The 15,939-nt window shown below is 45.0% G+C and overlaps 1 protein-coding gene and 1 non-coding gene across 3 annotated transcripts; one reads left to right on the top strand and one right to left on the bottom strand.

Moving 5' to 3' along the window:
- Nucleotides 1-5,314: 5,314 nt before the first annotated feature.
- Nucleotides 5,315-11,110, bottom strand: LOC113129720 (uncharacterized). Of its 2 annotated transcripts, none has more exons than XM_026305779.2 (13): nucleotides 10,975-11,110; nucleotides 10,792-10,857; nucleotides 10,613-10,672; nucleotides 9,973-10,103; nucleotides 9,414-9,856; nucleotides 8,917-9,238; nucleotides 8,084-8,828; nucleotides 7,773-7,985; nucleotides 7,429-7,687; nucleotides 6,084-7,319; nucleotides 5,901-5,992; nucleotides 5,717-5,794; nucleotides 5,315-5,634 (listed from the first exon to the last, which is right to left on the bottom strand). In XM_026305779.2, exons 7-11 carry the CDS (start codon nucleotides 8,709-8,711, stop codon nucleotides 5,926-5,928), a joined length of 2,403 nt encoding a protein of 800 aa, XP_026161564.1. In that variant the 5' UTR covers nucleotides 8,712-8,828; nucleotides 8,917-9,238; nucleotides 9,414-9,856; nucleotides 9,973-10,103; nucleotides 10,613-10,672; nucleotides 10,792-10,857; nucleotides 10,975-11,110; the 3' UTR covers nucleotides 5,315-5,634; nucleotides 5,717-5,794; nucleotides 5,901-5,925. The 2 variants fall into 2 exon arrangements, with proteins under 2 accessions (XP_026161564.1, XP_026161565.1); XM_026305780.2 differs by having other exon boundaries at nucleotides 9,960-10,103.
- A 4,461-nt stretch (nucleotides 11,111-15,571) lies between these two features.
- LOC113129732 (U6 spliceosomal RNA) lies at nucleotides 15,572-15,677 on the top strand. Its single transcript, XR_003295637.1, has one exon. It is a non-coding gene; the product is annotated as a U6 spliceosomal RNA (small nuclear RNA).
- Nucleotides 15,678-15,939: the final 262 nt, after the last annotated feature.

Genomic DNA, 15,939 nt, shown 5'->3' on the forward strand with positions numbered 1-15,939 from the left:
TGTTTACTGCATCAGAATTCACATTTTCTGTACAAAGGTTTTTCTTTGGGACCAAAAACAGATTGCACTGCTTTTCCACTGATCTGAGAAGGTAAAGGTGCATTTTCCAACAATGTTCACTATGTATTCCTCACTGAGCCTGCTGCTATCAATGTTTCAAACACACATGGACAAAATTATTGGTACCTTTCTATTGAAGAAAGAAAAACCCACAATGGTCACTGAAGTAACTTGAAACTGACAAAAGTAATGATAAATAAAAATGTGCTTAAAATGTGCTTAACTAATGTAATTGGCCTGGACAAAAATGATGGTCTACTACGTCTTCTAATTCGCTGTTTATGGGGTGAACGTGTGTTTTATTAAATAGAGGCTTAGAGATTAGTAATACCAGTTCTGCTTATTACTATGGATACCCATCAGTACTCTAATTGATATTCCTGCAATGCACTAATTTTAAGTGGATTCATCACAAGAGTGCAATATGTTTCATAGTTTTTATTATATTTTTAATTATATCTTTATCATATTCTTACTGCATATACTTTTGTGAATAACTTTACTGTTATTTTTCACATGCTGTTATTTCTCTTTTGCTGCTGTAACATTTGAATTTCCCCACTGTGGGAAAAATGAAGGTTCATCTTAGAATTAGATGTGAAAGTGTCTCATGTGAGCTGCAAGTCAATTAATTATCTCTAATACTCCAATTACATCAATATGTATATATAATGTAGGTAGTTGACAGGGGTCATATTCAGGCAGGTGACAGATTAAAGGAAAAGCAGTATATATATATATATATATTTGCAGTATATTGTATGTTCTTTACTTCTGCCAAATAAAGCACAGTAATGGGAAAAAATTAAAGTGAGCAGTGAGCAAACTGAAAATGCAGACTGTACTGACTGTACTGCAAGCTGCAGCCTGAAGGTAGAGCTACAGTAAACAGACGTTGTAGAGACCTGGATGCATTTGTTGATTACTTTATTGTCTTTTAAGTATTTTGATTGAGTGATGGCCTTGTGCTGGATAAATAAAGTGCACATGCACATGGATGATGTGATACACAGTCCTGCCAGTGGTTTTACAACTATTTACAGGTGTAGTAACACACCAAGAAACACAGCTAGGCACCAACATTACAAACTTCAAAATGTAAAAACAAAATTAGCTTTGAGATTACTACACTGCAAAGATACACACAGCGTGTTGTGGTGAGAAACACTGAATGCAAACACTGTATTTGTTTGTATATGAGAAAACTCCAGAGAGTTCTTCTTTAACAATGTGAGAGATGCAGCCATGCTTTTGTAAAACCTGTAACATACCTCCAGACAGGTTGAAGCTCTTCCTCTAACTCCCCATGATGATTCTGAAAATGTGCTGGTTACCAAAGCACTTGGTAGTCTACCCCTGCAGATGGCGAGGATTGTCCCCATTGTTTTGGGATTTGGACTTTTTCTGTTATACCCGTGTCAGTGTCATCAATGCTGCATACTGTTTATTAACCGTGGAAAACATGTGGATGCTGAGATGGCAGATAGTTTTGATAAACACATTTTCAAATTCGTTTTTAATGTTTTAACATCCTTTTTAGATAGCTGGTCTTCATTTGAGTAGTACAAGTGTGACATTTGTCAAAAAGAAAATCCCAGCAGATATTTATTTAGTAGCTGCTGGATGCTGTCTTTTATGATACTCACAAGGTCCTAATTTGTTTGTTACACACATATCTTAATTGCAAGATAATTTTCCATACTGTGCATTATGGGTGTAATGTTTAATAGACATCAAACAGCTTCAAGATGACTATTTAGATATCAGGCCAAAATGTAAAATGTTACCCTAACATCAACCAGTTTATGTAAGACATAAAATTACAATTACAGTTACATTTACATACTATAGCAAAACACAATTCTCTAGACTCAGATCTCAAAAAGCCCCAACCTAATGCTGACTAAGCAGCTGAATGGACTGATGGGCAATAGAGTTTTTTAGCCTTTTGTCTCTCAGTACTCTCACCTCTTGAAAAGTGAAAGAAAGCATGAGTGAGTGTTTGCAAGTGTGATCCATTATAAATACAACTGTGTGTCTGTGTACAAGAGACTACCCTGGTGGTACCCTGCATCCCCCAACCCCTTATTTGCATGTTGGCTGGATGCCACACTGGGTCTGGCATGTAAAGCTGACATGCCCCCATCCTTTATACACTAGGTCCATGGCATAGGACAATACATAGGGTGTCGTCAGCGTAAGAAAAACGTCGGAGGGGGGTCACAGGGCATCATAAAGCAGCTGTTCCACACAGCAGACGGTTTTCAACTATACTCACAGAGGATGTGCCAGGCATACAGCTGTACACTGAGCCTGGCAGGCTGACTAAGGCCAAGGTCAGTCTGCTGATTTGTTGCTCCATGAGGGGCTCCACATCTCTGGAGTCATGGCCATCCCTCAGCTGTTCTCGGACTCAACTGAGGTCCTGCATCATGGACCAGCGCCAGACATCTGGTGGAGGCCATTTGCAGCTAGTTGGGCCATCTCCACCCTTTGGCCACACAGGTCAGAGGGCTCATGAAGACTCACTGGTCCCTCATTCTAGTTGACTACATAGCTATCAGGTAGACAGTACTGGCCAGCCCAAGTCTGATGGCTTAGACCAGAGGACTGTAAAAGGGCTCTGAAGGCAAAAATCAAAAGCTTAAAATCAATTTGAAATGATAGGGAAAGCCAGTGAGCAGAGCCCAATATGAGTTCTATAGCAAATTTATTAGCATTTGTCAACATATGCGATGTTGCATGCTAGTTCCCACTAGAACACAGCTAAACTAACAAAGAGCATCAGTTAACAGTAGCTCCTGAGATGGAAGGTGTGTGAGCAGGCCAACATTAGCCGATATGCTGGCAAACTACTTTGGGTAATGCTGTTTGACAATATTCACACTATGAAACTATAACCGCACACTTTCTGAGTCACAGTACTGACAGACACTTTGACACAGGCTTTCTTATCAGAACATTCAGCATTTCAATTCACTTGTTGTTGTAATGGTGTCATGAAAATCCCACCATTCACTAGTCAGAGATTTTGTCTTCTTTGCTTTCATTGGCATCATTGATGACCAGTGTTAAAGGAGCTGTAGCATCACAAAAGAAAACTGGCTTGTAAACCTGTAATAAAGCCTTTGTAAAGCCATTTAACCTGTTTGTCCTGTCTCTAACAAACAACTTGGCAAAACAGAGCATTAATTACCAGGACTTCTTAAAATTATTCTATTACACACACAACCTAGTTGTGTAATTCACATAATCCCTGTAAATTGGATCTGCTGCATAATTAGGCAGTTCTAGTTAGTGTGTGAAAGTGCCACCAGTACAAAGTATTTAGTGCAAATAAACAGTCACTACTTAATTAGATTAACTTGATCGGATTAATTTAGTTAGATTATCAGGCCTGACTGTTATCACTGGCTACTATGAATATTATGAAAAGTCACACTTAACCATCTGTGACACATGGACAGTAAACTTACTCAACTTAAATCAGCTATCTTGCAAATGCTTATGGTAATGTTATCTCATCTCAGTTTATAAGATAAGATAAAGATAAGCAAATCTTTATTTGTCCCACAATGGGGAAATAACATTGTTGCAACAGCAAAATACAAGTACACAGCAGAGTGCCAAAAGTAGCAAAGATGTAAAATAAATAAGAAAAAAAAAAAATATTAACAAAATACTTAGTGGAATAAACCTACAAAAATTATAAGTGTGTACAATATCTGCCTATGGGTATGTAGAGTATATGGACATCGATGGGTAAATAAATAAATACCAGGTAAAGTAACCACAGTATGTTGCACTTATGGTGATTTACCTTATAATACAGTACTGGACATGATTACAGCAGATGGATGACAAGTGTACAGTGTTAGTAGTGATCATTGTAGTGTCTGACAGCAGCAGGAAGGAAAGACCTGTGGAATCTCTCCTTCACACAGCCAGGGTAGATCAGTCTGTCACTGAAGCTGCTCTCCAGGGCAGACAGGGCGTCCTGCAGGGGGTGAGACTCATGGTCCAGTATAGATATTAGTTTAGCCAGGACCCTTCTATCTCCCACCTCCCTCACTGTGTCCAGAGGACAGCCCAGGACAGAGCTGGACTTCCTGATGACCTTGTCCAGCTTCTTCCTCTCCTCTCCATGATGCTGCAGCTCCAACAGACCACATCATATAGGATGGCTGATGCCACCATAGTCATAATAGTTCTCAACATAACTGCCCTTTTCAGAAGAGATTTAAAAGTGATCAGCTCTGTAATGTGTCTAAGAGTGAGAAGAAGTGAGTTACAAAGTTTGGGGGCCACAAATTAAATGCCCTTTCACCTCAATGTTTAAATTTAGCAAGCAAGAACTGATCAGAAACCCTTATGGATCGAGGTGGGTTATGATGGATCTAGGTGGGTTATGACATCTCAGTAAATCACTGATCTACAGTGGTGCAGGACTGTAAAGAGCTCTAAAAACAAAAATCAAAAGCTTAAAATCAATTTGAAATTGTAGGGAAAGCCAGTGAGCAGAGGCCAAAATGAGTTCTATGAGCAAATTTATTAGCATTTGTCAACATATGAGCTCCGACAGTTTGTACTACCTGAAGGTGAGCAAGACAAAAATGATTAGTTCTGAAGTTCACGTGACTCTACTTACTTCAATCCAAGACTTAAAAACAATTATGTTTCTTTAAATAATTAGACAGAGATTTGATTTAGCTATTTTAGCATGCTGGTAGTTGCCCACACCTGGGTCCTGTATGAATTCTTATCCAGAATCATAACACACAACATGTATACAGGTGAAAATATGTTGGTCAGCAATCGAATTAGCATTTTCCTGAGACTACCTGTTTTTTCCTGCTTCCTACATCCCACTGCTGAAACACAAAGCAGTGTCACGTTTAACACATCAGAGGTCTTTGTTGCATTCACACAGGGTGTGAGCAGCCAGGATGTCAGTGGTGAACAAAAGACACACACTCACACAGACCAATCAGCTTTCAAGCCTGTTACCTACCAGGCCTCGGATGTCTCTGGGGTGACAAGTCAGTTTACGTTTGAGAGGCCACATCCACCTAAGTATCAGTCACTACATTGCCCTGTTGGTGGAGGTTACCTGGGGTCACTACAGGGAATATGACAGTTATTGAGTGCATTAACTTATTAACTGGTGTCCAGTCTTCTCCTGGTTTAGGCTCTCTATGTGATGTTAATATATTACATGGTGGTAACAGAAAATAAAGCAGCTGGAGCCAAAATCTACAGTTCAGCACAGCAGGCCTGGTTTTATTGAGCATTTAAAAGAAAAATCTGGTACAAGTTTAAGTAACAGGTCTTGTTCCATACAGGAAAGTTTATATACAAAGTAGAGGCTGCTGGTCCAGACTGTGATGAATACCGATATCTATTAAACATATATTACAGTGTCAGGTCCAGTTTCAAAAGCTGTGTTGTCATCACTGATTTGCTTTGACAACATATTGTAAATGTGCTGTATTTTGTCTAAGCTGAGGGGATGTCCACAGTGGTAAGTGTGGTGTCGAAATAGTTGACTGACTGACTGGTAGGCTGATGAATCACCTGCACAGAAGAAAAAAAAAAAGTCAGACATCAACAGCATAATTCAGCTGTGTGTACATATGTTGAGGAGACAGCAGCTTACCAGATTCCTTGCAGATAGGCTGTAACAGTAAGGCTGTTTTTTTCATTGGAGGGATGGTAGAGCAGGCTATTAAGTGTTCTGCACAGAAGAAAAGACATCAGAGAGAGACATCAGACAGAGACCAGTAAACATCACAGTGTATTTTACCTGTGTATGTACATATGCTGAGGAGACAGCAGCTTACCAGGTTCCTCGCAGATACAATAAGTTTAAGGCTGATAGGCTGGCGTCCATCTCAGGATGACAGGGAGGGTGACAGGTGGGCTGGACGTTAATCTGCAGAGCATTGAATTCAAAGATGTGTCAGAGATAAAGGCATCATGTTTCTATAGAAAACCCACTAGGGTACTGTGTAGAGATGACTCACTGATTCTGCCTCCTCTTCTCCTCCAGCCAGTCCTCTACAGAGCGACCCTCAGCCTTTGCGCAGAAGTGCTCTCCTCTGTAGCGACTGTGACCATATTGTTTGGTCTTTGGCTGGCCACAGCGCCGGCAGAGGTAATGTTCGAAATTCTTCCTGGGTGTTTTAAAGAGGGCACCCATCTCCTGCGCTCGACGCTGCTGATCCTCTCTCAGCTTCCTCTGCCAGGCTGTGGTGGGAGGCACAGGATGAAGATCGGAGGAAGAATGAGAAGAAGAGGCCGCAGCAGAGGTGGAGGCAGCTGCGGAGGTAGAAGCCCCAGTGAAGGTGGAGGCAGCATTGGAGGTAGAAGCACCAATGAAGGTGGAGGCAGCAGTGGAGGTAGAAGTCCCAGTGAAGGTGGAGGCAGCAGCGGAGGTAAAACCACCAGTGAAGGTGGAGGCAGCAGCGGCGGTAGAAGCCCCAGCAAAGGTGGAGGCAGCAGCGGAGGTAGAAGCCCCAGCAAAGGTGGAGGCAGCAGCGGAGGTAGAAGCCCCAGCAAAGGTGGAGGCAGCAGTGGAGGTAGAAGCCCCAGCAAAGGTGGAGGCAGCAGCGGCGGTAGAAGCCCCAGCAAAGGTGGAGGCAGCAGCGGAGGTAGAAGCACCAGCAAAGGTGGAGGCAGCAGTGGAGGTAGAAGTCCCAGTGAAGGTGGAGGCAGCAGCGGAGGTAGAAGCCCCAGCAAAGGTGGAGGCAGCAGTGGAGGTAGAAGTCCCAGTGAAGGTGGAGGCAGCAGCGGAGGTAGAAGCCCCAGCAAAGGTGGAGGCAGCAGTGGAGGTAGAAGTCCCAGTGAAGGTGGAGGCAGCAGTGGAGGTAGAAGCCCCAGCAAAGGTGGAGGCAGCAGTGGAGGTAGAAGTCCCAGTGAAGGTGGAGGCAGCAGCGGAGGTAGAAGCCCCAGCAAAGGTGGAGGCAGCAGCGGAGGTAAAACCACCAGCGAAGGTGGAGGCAGCAGTGGAGATAGTGGTGCCAGGTTTCAAAATACTGCTGCTGGTGGCGGTGGTATCTGCAGTGAAGGCTGCAGTGGCAAAATGGGAGACTGCCTGACCAGAGGGATCTTTGGGGTGGAAGGGTTGTTTAGGCTTCACAGGCTGTTTTAGCAGAGGCCTGGGTGGTTGTAGGCTCTGCGCAGTTGTTGCAGGGCTGCTGCACCCTGGAATGGTGTCCAATATGTACTCCTTGGTCCTCTGTTTACTTCTTTCTGTATTCCTGTTTAAAAAGGGAACATTTGTTATTTTTGAGGCAGCTTCCTCTCTGTCTATATATTAAACACTCTGAAATGTCGTCTTGGGGTAGAGCTGTGTGGGAGGGTCCTGACCGGAAGACCAAAGCAGCAGTGGCAGGCTGGTGGTAGTTGTGTTCTATGAAGGGCTGAGGTGCCTGGATGAGCTGTAGGTCATGCTGAAAGAACTGTATGTCCTGAGGCTCATCAAACCCCTCAGCTTCCTCCTGGGTGGCATCCCATTCCTCTTCTTCTTCCATCATCCCATCGTCAGGAGCGTCAGGATCCTGGCCCACATCCTGCTCCAGCACAACCCCCATCTGGGAGTATAGGTATTCTACTCCTATCAGTTCCCCTGGACAAAACACAAAAACACACACTGTCAGGTCAGGTAACTGCATTCAGGCATGACAGTTAAAACAAGTGTTCCCTGACCTTACCTGTGTACTCTCTGGGCTTGGTGTAGTTTTCAACCAGCGTCAGACCCATGTACTCCTGGGTGAGCTCATTGAATCTGTGCTGCAGCCGGGCACTGTAGCAGCGCGTCGTTGCCCGTGAGGCACCCTGCACTGCGGCGCGGGCACGGTTCTCATTCCACCTGGCCAAACCCTCTAGCAGGTACACCTGGAAATGGAGGGGACTGGCTGTAGTACCTTAAAACAGAGAGGAAGCGACAGCATAAAACATTAAATATATGCATGGCAGTACCAGTTGTCTTGTCGTTGTGACTGTGGGGGATTAAAGTACTCACCCGGGATAAACTGGCACAGGTGAAGGTGGAAGGACTCCAGGGAAGTGGAGCCTCTGGCACACCGATAGATGGGAAGCCTGATTCCACCCTTAGTTATCTCCCCCGTCTTTGTGTAGAGCTCAACTCCCTGTGGGTCCTGAATGCAGTGGAGATGACGGCGCTGTGTGCTCCCTATCTCCTCCATCCGGTTGCGATCGATGACTGGCACACCCAAGTCGTCCCTCAAATCCATGAAGGCATCCAGGAGCTCCTGGATGAGTCGCTCCGTTTCCGGCACACCCCGTGTGCAGCGGCGGCAGTGACGGGCAATCTCTCTGGTGGACAACTTTGCATCCCATCCCTCTCCTGATTTGGCCTTGGCCTTCTTCAGGCGGGCGAGGTCATCTTTGTTCCACTCAAAGATGGAGTAGGACAGCCGCGCCATTAACTGGCCGTAGAGCTGGTGGCTCTTTGTTGTGACACCTCGAGTGAAGCGCCGCATGAAGTGCAACACATCCAGCCTGACCACTAGATTGTCCCACTCGTGGAACATAGCCGCTGTCCTTGTTTGTCCCATGAGGGAACAGCAGCCACGGGCCACATAAAGCACACGTGGAGGAGGCTCTCGGGCTTCACGGTACCGCTGCATCAGCCCGGTTACAATTACTAAAATTACCGCGCACTGTCATACCTGCCCGTGCTCGTTGCCCACATCGGTGACCCAGGCAGCTGTACCAGCAGCACCACCCGCAAGCTTATTGGCCATCTGGATGGACAAGAAAAGTCCAGGAAATCAGAAACCTGTAATATTATTATGCTTGACACTTCGGAGATTCGTCAGAGTCATAGCTTACCTTATTGGTGGAATCCATCTTTAAGATGTTGCCAAAAACAGATGTGAGTCGGGCTTTTGTCTCCTCCAGCCGGGACAGGGCATCCCTCATGTACACAGAAATAAGCCAGGGCACAGTGGGCACTGGGTGCATAGGTGGTATCGACACCTGCCCTTGTGGTGGCAGACCCAGCAACTTCAACTTGCGGAGCACAGTCTATTGCATAGACCGCATCATCCACTCTCTAGTGTGCTCCTCTACTAGGGTAGCATGGAGGCAAGCTGCACTGTTGCCCAGAGTGCGTTCCCTCAACCGCCCGATCACTGCCTTATGACAGGACAACCTGGGAGGAGGGAAGCATGGGATGACAATAAACACCGAGCTCATGTTCACCTCTGAATCCTTCCGCACCACTGTACAGCACTGCATTGTACTGTTGACAGCCAATCTCCATGTGTTTAATGACAGAATACCACTGTGACTTTTGTTTAACTGCATCATAACAGTAAAGAGCTTACTTGTATGTCAGAACAGCCGGGAACTGCTCCTGGTGTGCTGGATCCAGCTGGTCCAAGATGTCCTGCGCCCACGCCGCTATCTTTTTATGACATGCACTGCATTCCAGGTACTCAGTGCCCATAAAATACCAGCCGTCCATGTCCAAGACCCTCCGGATGGTCTTGTAAAGCCCAGCGCCCGTCAACTTACTGCGGCAAGTGGGGCACTTGAGCTTGTATGCCCACATCTTGCACGGCATCCACAAGAAGAATGGGCGCTGGAAGAAAGGGTGGTTAGAGCGGGGTGGCTGAGTGTACAGAAGCCTGGGCCCAGGGGGGTACCACCAGAGGCGGAGATCTGTGGTGAGGACTGTCTGGCCCCTGGCATTTGTTGTGAATAAAGCCCGGCCCAGCCACTCATGCTGCTCTTCAGGCAGTGTCTGTCTCCAGGTATGTGGCAGCAACTACAACACAGGGACAATCCCGTTGATACAATAAATCAGACAACAACACACATAGCAAATCTAAACAGGAAAAGGTTGTTCAAAGTGTAGACGACATGTTTACGCAGGAGAGTTACTTCTGCACCGGAGACTGGCGGTGTTGCAACAGGCCACTGCTGGCTGTCAGCTGTAGTACGCTTCCGCCGCCGTGGGCCTCTTTCTTCAGCCGTTGAGTTTGCAGTCAGGCTGACAGCTGGTGTGGCATCAGCTAAAAATGTGGAAGGGACAATTCCTGCTATCAAATATGTGCTGACATGGAAGGGCAGTTACTCCATAACAATATTAATACTGACATAAAATTTCTGACATGTAAAACTTCTATACATTCACTGAGCAGAGAATCAGTCCTGAATTTACACCACCGCTAAAAAACACGTCTAGCAGGACTGTATTAATTATTAGCGAAGCACATAATGCAGGTTATCGCGCTGATAGTGCCAGCAGGTAAAGACAACAGAATGAATCCTCTCAACAATACAAGACTTCAAAGCTGGTTGCACTACTATGTTAGCAGTAGCTCTACACTACAACATGACTACAGGTGTCACACAGGCTCTACTATGGACAGGAACACACAGGGGCCACAGTGAAGCACATCAACCCAAGACATTATTCTCATGCAAAATATGATTAGAGTAGGCCAAGACATAAGACTGGAAGCAGCAGCAGATGGCACAGACAGTGGTACAGACATCGCCCAGCAGATGCCCACCTTACCTTCATATTACCTCATCACCACTGACATTACATCCTTTGATATTATCCATCCATTGAAAGCTAATAAACAGCAGAACAGGGACTCATAAACAACAGTTACCAGTTATGTAATTGACTAGGTTGTCAATATTCATGAATCAAATACATGTTATGATAACTGTGTGTGTGTGTGTACTCACGCTGAGCGTCAACCTCCATAGTAGCAATCAGGAGCCTCTCATCTGATGATTCTGAAGATGAGGCACCTAATTTCACACACACACACACACACACAAAATTAGCATTTTGGAAGAGATGTGATTACAGAAAATTATACTTCATCTATTAAGCTGAAGTTGTGTGACATGGTGCAGAGCACTTACTGTAGGAGGGCGAGAGCATTGGCTGCTGTGATGAAGGATCAGCCAGTGGTGGTGGTGGTCCTAATGGCGCTGCTGTTGCCGATGTTGGTGGTGTTGCTGTTGGTGGTGTTGCTGCTGGTGCTGATGCTACTGGCATGTTTTCCTGATCTCTCACTCGAACATACTTCTGCAGGTTGTGCATCTTCGAGCCAGACTTGACCTTCTGCTCCCTCAGCCATTGCAGGTAGCTGCAAACACACACACACACACACACACACACACACACACACACACACACACACACACAATTGCTACCTCAGGTCACACCTCATCACACATTCTCGCACATTTGTGCTCTGTAACAACACTTACGTCTGGCACTCTCCATCTGTAGACTCATACAAGGAGGCATACATCTTCCCTGCATAAGCTCCGAAGCCCACCAGCCTCCGGTCCTGGCTCCTGATGGACACGGTCCCCTCAGTTGCACAGCACTGCCGGGTGGCTGCCACCACCTCAGGGAAAAGCTGAGCATAAGTGGTAAGCTCATCCTTGTTGACCATGACAGGTGTTTGGGACATGTCCCCACTCTCTCGCTCCTTTCGGTGTGAAGCCAGCAGTCTTACTGCATACCCCACGTCGTGGCTTAACAGCCACTTAAAATTACGACCCCGGTAACACCCGAACTGGAGCTCACTCTCACTGAGCACCAGTGGGTGGTTTTGGGGGTCTCCTCCTCCTCGTTCGACACAAGCCTTTGCCTCCTCCCTCACCCGTTCAGGGGCCTTCACCCTCCATGTCTCAGATGACCCTTGCCTGTGATAGGCTTGGGCCACCTTTAACGCTTCCAGTGAGGGCCTGAGGGTGAGGTCAGACGACAAAGGTTCGAAGCGCAAAACAGGACGGTGATCCATTCTGCAAAGAGTCAGATAAACTTGTATTGAGCCAAGCACAGAAGGTGCATATTTTGCATATTGAGTTATATTTTGCAAAAAATGGCCCATATGTCTTAAATTGTGTCCGACAGGGGTCTTTATATCTGCGAACACAACTGTGTAACCATCCAAACACACTCATGGCTTTCCCTAACTATTATTCAGAAAGTTCTTCCCAACACTGTTTATTGTAACTTAACCACTGTTGTATGTCACCCCCTCTGATATAGTAATACCAACTGGAGTAACTATAGCTGCAAAAACATTATACAGACAACCACCGTGGCCGTATACTAAACACATATAAAGCTGTTTTACATGTACACACACCGGTGTTAATACACCACTATTAAATGGATGTTAACAGTGTATTATTTTATGCCTAGGTCGACCTTTACCGGGGTTAAACCTAACGTGACCACCTACAATCCGACTGTGGGCATTTACCGATATTAATCATATTTCCAGCCAAAGTTAATCAGAAAGCTAATGTATGCGCTTAGAAAGCTAATGTAAAGCTAATACGCATACAAGCCGTGTAACGGTATTACGACAGCGTTCAAAATGCTAAAACACGTTCAGGTTAGCAGTGAGCCATTTCTAAAAACACGTACATGCCTTTGTACAGTTTTCACCAATATGCCACATCAATTCTTTATATGAAATCCCATGTGAAACGACACCGAGGACGTGAACATACCTCTCCAACAGACGGCATCAGCAGGAGTGACGAGCGGAGAGCACGTACAGCTACAAGCCCGAGGTCCTCGCGAGGTCGCCGCAGCCAATCAGAAGCGGCGGAAGACAGTCAATGAGGCATTGCTGTTTTGACGAGAGATTTAGGATTCACCAATAGGACATCAAGGATGCCACCAAAAGGTAGAACCCCCAAAAGGCCTGCATGCTCCCTACAGGCGCAACGTGAAGCGGTTTTTTTGTTGTTGTTGTTGTTCAACAAATCAATGCTATCGGTCACCCTGTTTGTCTGTCTGTTTTACAAATATATTTAGCCAATGACAGGTATTAAAAAGAACTTGTGACTAAATCTTGTTGGATCCGCTCAAGCTGTCAGTCAAACCTCATAACTCGACCCCTGTCCTGACTGACGCAGTGAAGTGACCTGGAGTACCAGAGCAGAGCAGGTGAGGAACTTGCAACTGTAAATAAGGATCTTGTTGTTTGAATAAGTACAGCGTTGTCTTTGCACAAGAAACACTCGTTTATCTATAAAGGCTGATGTTTTATGCATTTGAGGTGTGAGAGCAGACCGGAGGGAGAGAGAGGAGGGAGAGAGAGATAGGGAGAGGGCTAGCAATTGCCATCCAAGTTAGTCATAGCCAATAGCCTCCACTTAAATATCCTGTGCATACAGTAGCATTTCATCTTTTATAAAATGAGATTTTGGCCAAACGTATTTTACAACAGGAAAAACTGGCCACTTTTACTGTACCATTTCTCTCTTGTGTTGTTTTAGTTCAGTTAAAACCATTAAATCTAATTGAAAGTCCAGGTCTATTTATATATATATATATATATATATACATATATGAATAATTTTGTACTAAAAAATTACACTCTTCCTTTTCACCCATAAAGCTCCCTATATCAACTGACACATCAATTTGTCAGACTCTTATAGGCTGTTGTTCAGGCACTCTTGTATAGCTGTTGTGAGAGCCAAAAAATCCAGCCTCTTTTCAAAGGAGGGGGATATAGAGTCTTTAAGATCAGTGACTGAGTCCAATGTAGCTAGCTTTGTGGAGATGTGGGAGTCCTTTAAAACCTCAAATCTAATTTATTAAATTGTTTCATTACCTAAAAATCACCTGATAGGAGGTAAGACAGCCCAGTCAGTCTGTGTGTCTATGGCCGCTTTGTTCTTGTAAACTATTTAATTTATGAATCAAAAATATGCTTTGGTGGGAGAAGAGTCCTGAGCCTTTAATGAGCCAGAGGTACTTGCACAGAGTTTTATATTTACCGTGGTACAGGGACATGTCTGTGTTCTGATTGTTTGGGAATTAATAGCAATTCAAACCCAAAACCAAATCTTCTTTTCCTTTCGGCTGCTCCCTTCAGGGGTCGCCACAGCGAATCATCCGCCTCCATTCAACCCAAAACCCAAATATCCTAAATAAATGAATACAGGTGGGAATTACTGTGCTCATGAAGTGATGCCTAAGAAGGAAAACTGAGTAAACATCAGACTGTGATGAAAGAACATGGTCAGGACAGACCAAGTACTGTATTAGTACGGTGTTAGCAGGACAGACAGAGGATGTTGATGGCAGAGAGCAGAAATGGGATAAAATTAGATTTTGAAATCAGTATTACTAAATCATTCTAATTGCCGCACAGTGTTCTAACACTGCACCGTATACAGCTTTTAGGATGCGCATACCCTGCTCACTGTCGAATTCTGTGAGGGTTTTGAGGCAAAACTGTAGAGGTGACCACGGTGGTAACAGTACAAAAAGATGAAGAATCTAAACTAATGTTCGAGTAGGTGAGAACACCTAAAGCAGACTTTTAACAGTTTTGTGAATGTTTTGGGTCTGAATTTGTATTATCTAATGCAAAATTCAAATGTATGTGAAATAAATCCAACTTTTGCCAGTAATGTTTTATATTTTTTGTTTGTTATCTCCTGCAGGCAGGAGCAGGAGCAGGAGGCAGGCAGCACCCTCAGGCCACACAGCTGTCACACACTGAGACCTGCTGGTGAGTTTGTGAAACTGCATCTGCAGCAGTAAGCAGGAAGAGGGTTTTATTTCAGATATGAAAGCTCTCATAATACACCCACAGCATGAAACCATAGCTCAGACAACTATCGAGGTACATTTAAACACTGTCCTGACTGTGGCAGAAAAATATCTACACTCTAGAGTTTCTGTGTTTACTTTGAGTGGAAGTAACTGTCTCTGCTCTACTCTGATCGTGTTTGGTGTTAACCAGAAGAGTTTAGCTGGTGAATAAATCCCTGTGTTACTCTCATGTGAGGAGATAAATCCTCGTCCTCACGGTCTCCAACTGTGTGACTGAATTACCACAGAGCTTGGGCAAACAGTATTGTTTCCACTTTCTGTTCACAGACGAGTTTCTGACTGTGAGGCTGACTCTGGTTCACCGACAGAACCCAGTTCAGAGGAGAATCCAGCCTCTGTCTTGTCTTCGCGTGGAGCTCAGGAGCTTCCTGCTGCAGTGAGCGCTGTTTGTGTGGAAAGGAAATGAGCACTCTATGTAGCAGTGTGTGTTTGTGTGTGTGTGTTCACCCACCCCCGCCCCTCCGCCTCCGTGCCTCAGCCACTCTGGCAGGAGTTTCGGGAGGGGGGTGGATTGCAGAAGGCGGAGCTGCGAGGTAATCTTTTGTTCTCTTGCCACCAGCCCACCAACCTTGTCTGCGTGACGTAAAGGCTCATTGCATAGATTTCCCATCATCCCTGCTGAAGAGCGTACAGGACTACAGGACCCAGACGGGGTCAGGCTATATCAGACTGTCTCATTCTGGACTACAGTGGGGAGACCTACAGGACTCAACACACCTCTGCGACTATTCTTTTCTGTCCAGAAAAGTAATGTAAAGCCAGTTTACCCACTCTTTGTCCTCAGTGTGAGCTGACACCACTATTCTTCTGGGTCTGTCCCAGACCCCTACAAATACCAAACAGGCCCCAGAAGCTGTTGTGTTACTTCGGTAGCACATATACTAAAATTGGAACGATACAGAGAAGATTAGCATGGCCCCTGCGCAAGGATGACACGCAAATTCGTGAAGCGTTCCTCATTTTCTGAAAAATTGTTCTAATTTTTGTGAGTGAAAGAGCGCCCCCACGGCCGGCGGCGTTACTGCAGGAGAAGATGCACAACTGCTGTTTAGAAAACGTCCTGTACACATTGTGATTTTTCTACAGAAAACGTATCCTTGAAATCCGAAGTTATTAAAACAGCGGTATTACAACATTTCTGTTGTACACGGTTGACAATAGTTTTCACAACCTTGAGCTTATATATATATATTGATATATTTGATGTTCAACTGGCTGTACTGAAT

The sequence above is a fragment of the Mastacembelus armatus genome, unplaced genomic scaffold, assembly GCF_900324485.2.
Source record: "Mastacembelus armatus unplaced genomic scaffold, fMasArm1.2, whole genome shotgun sequence".
In the NCBI taxonomy this organism is placed as follows: Eukaryota; Metazoa; Chordata; class Actinopteri; order Synbranchiformes; family Mastacembelidae; genus Mastacembelus; species Mastacembelus armatus.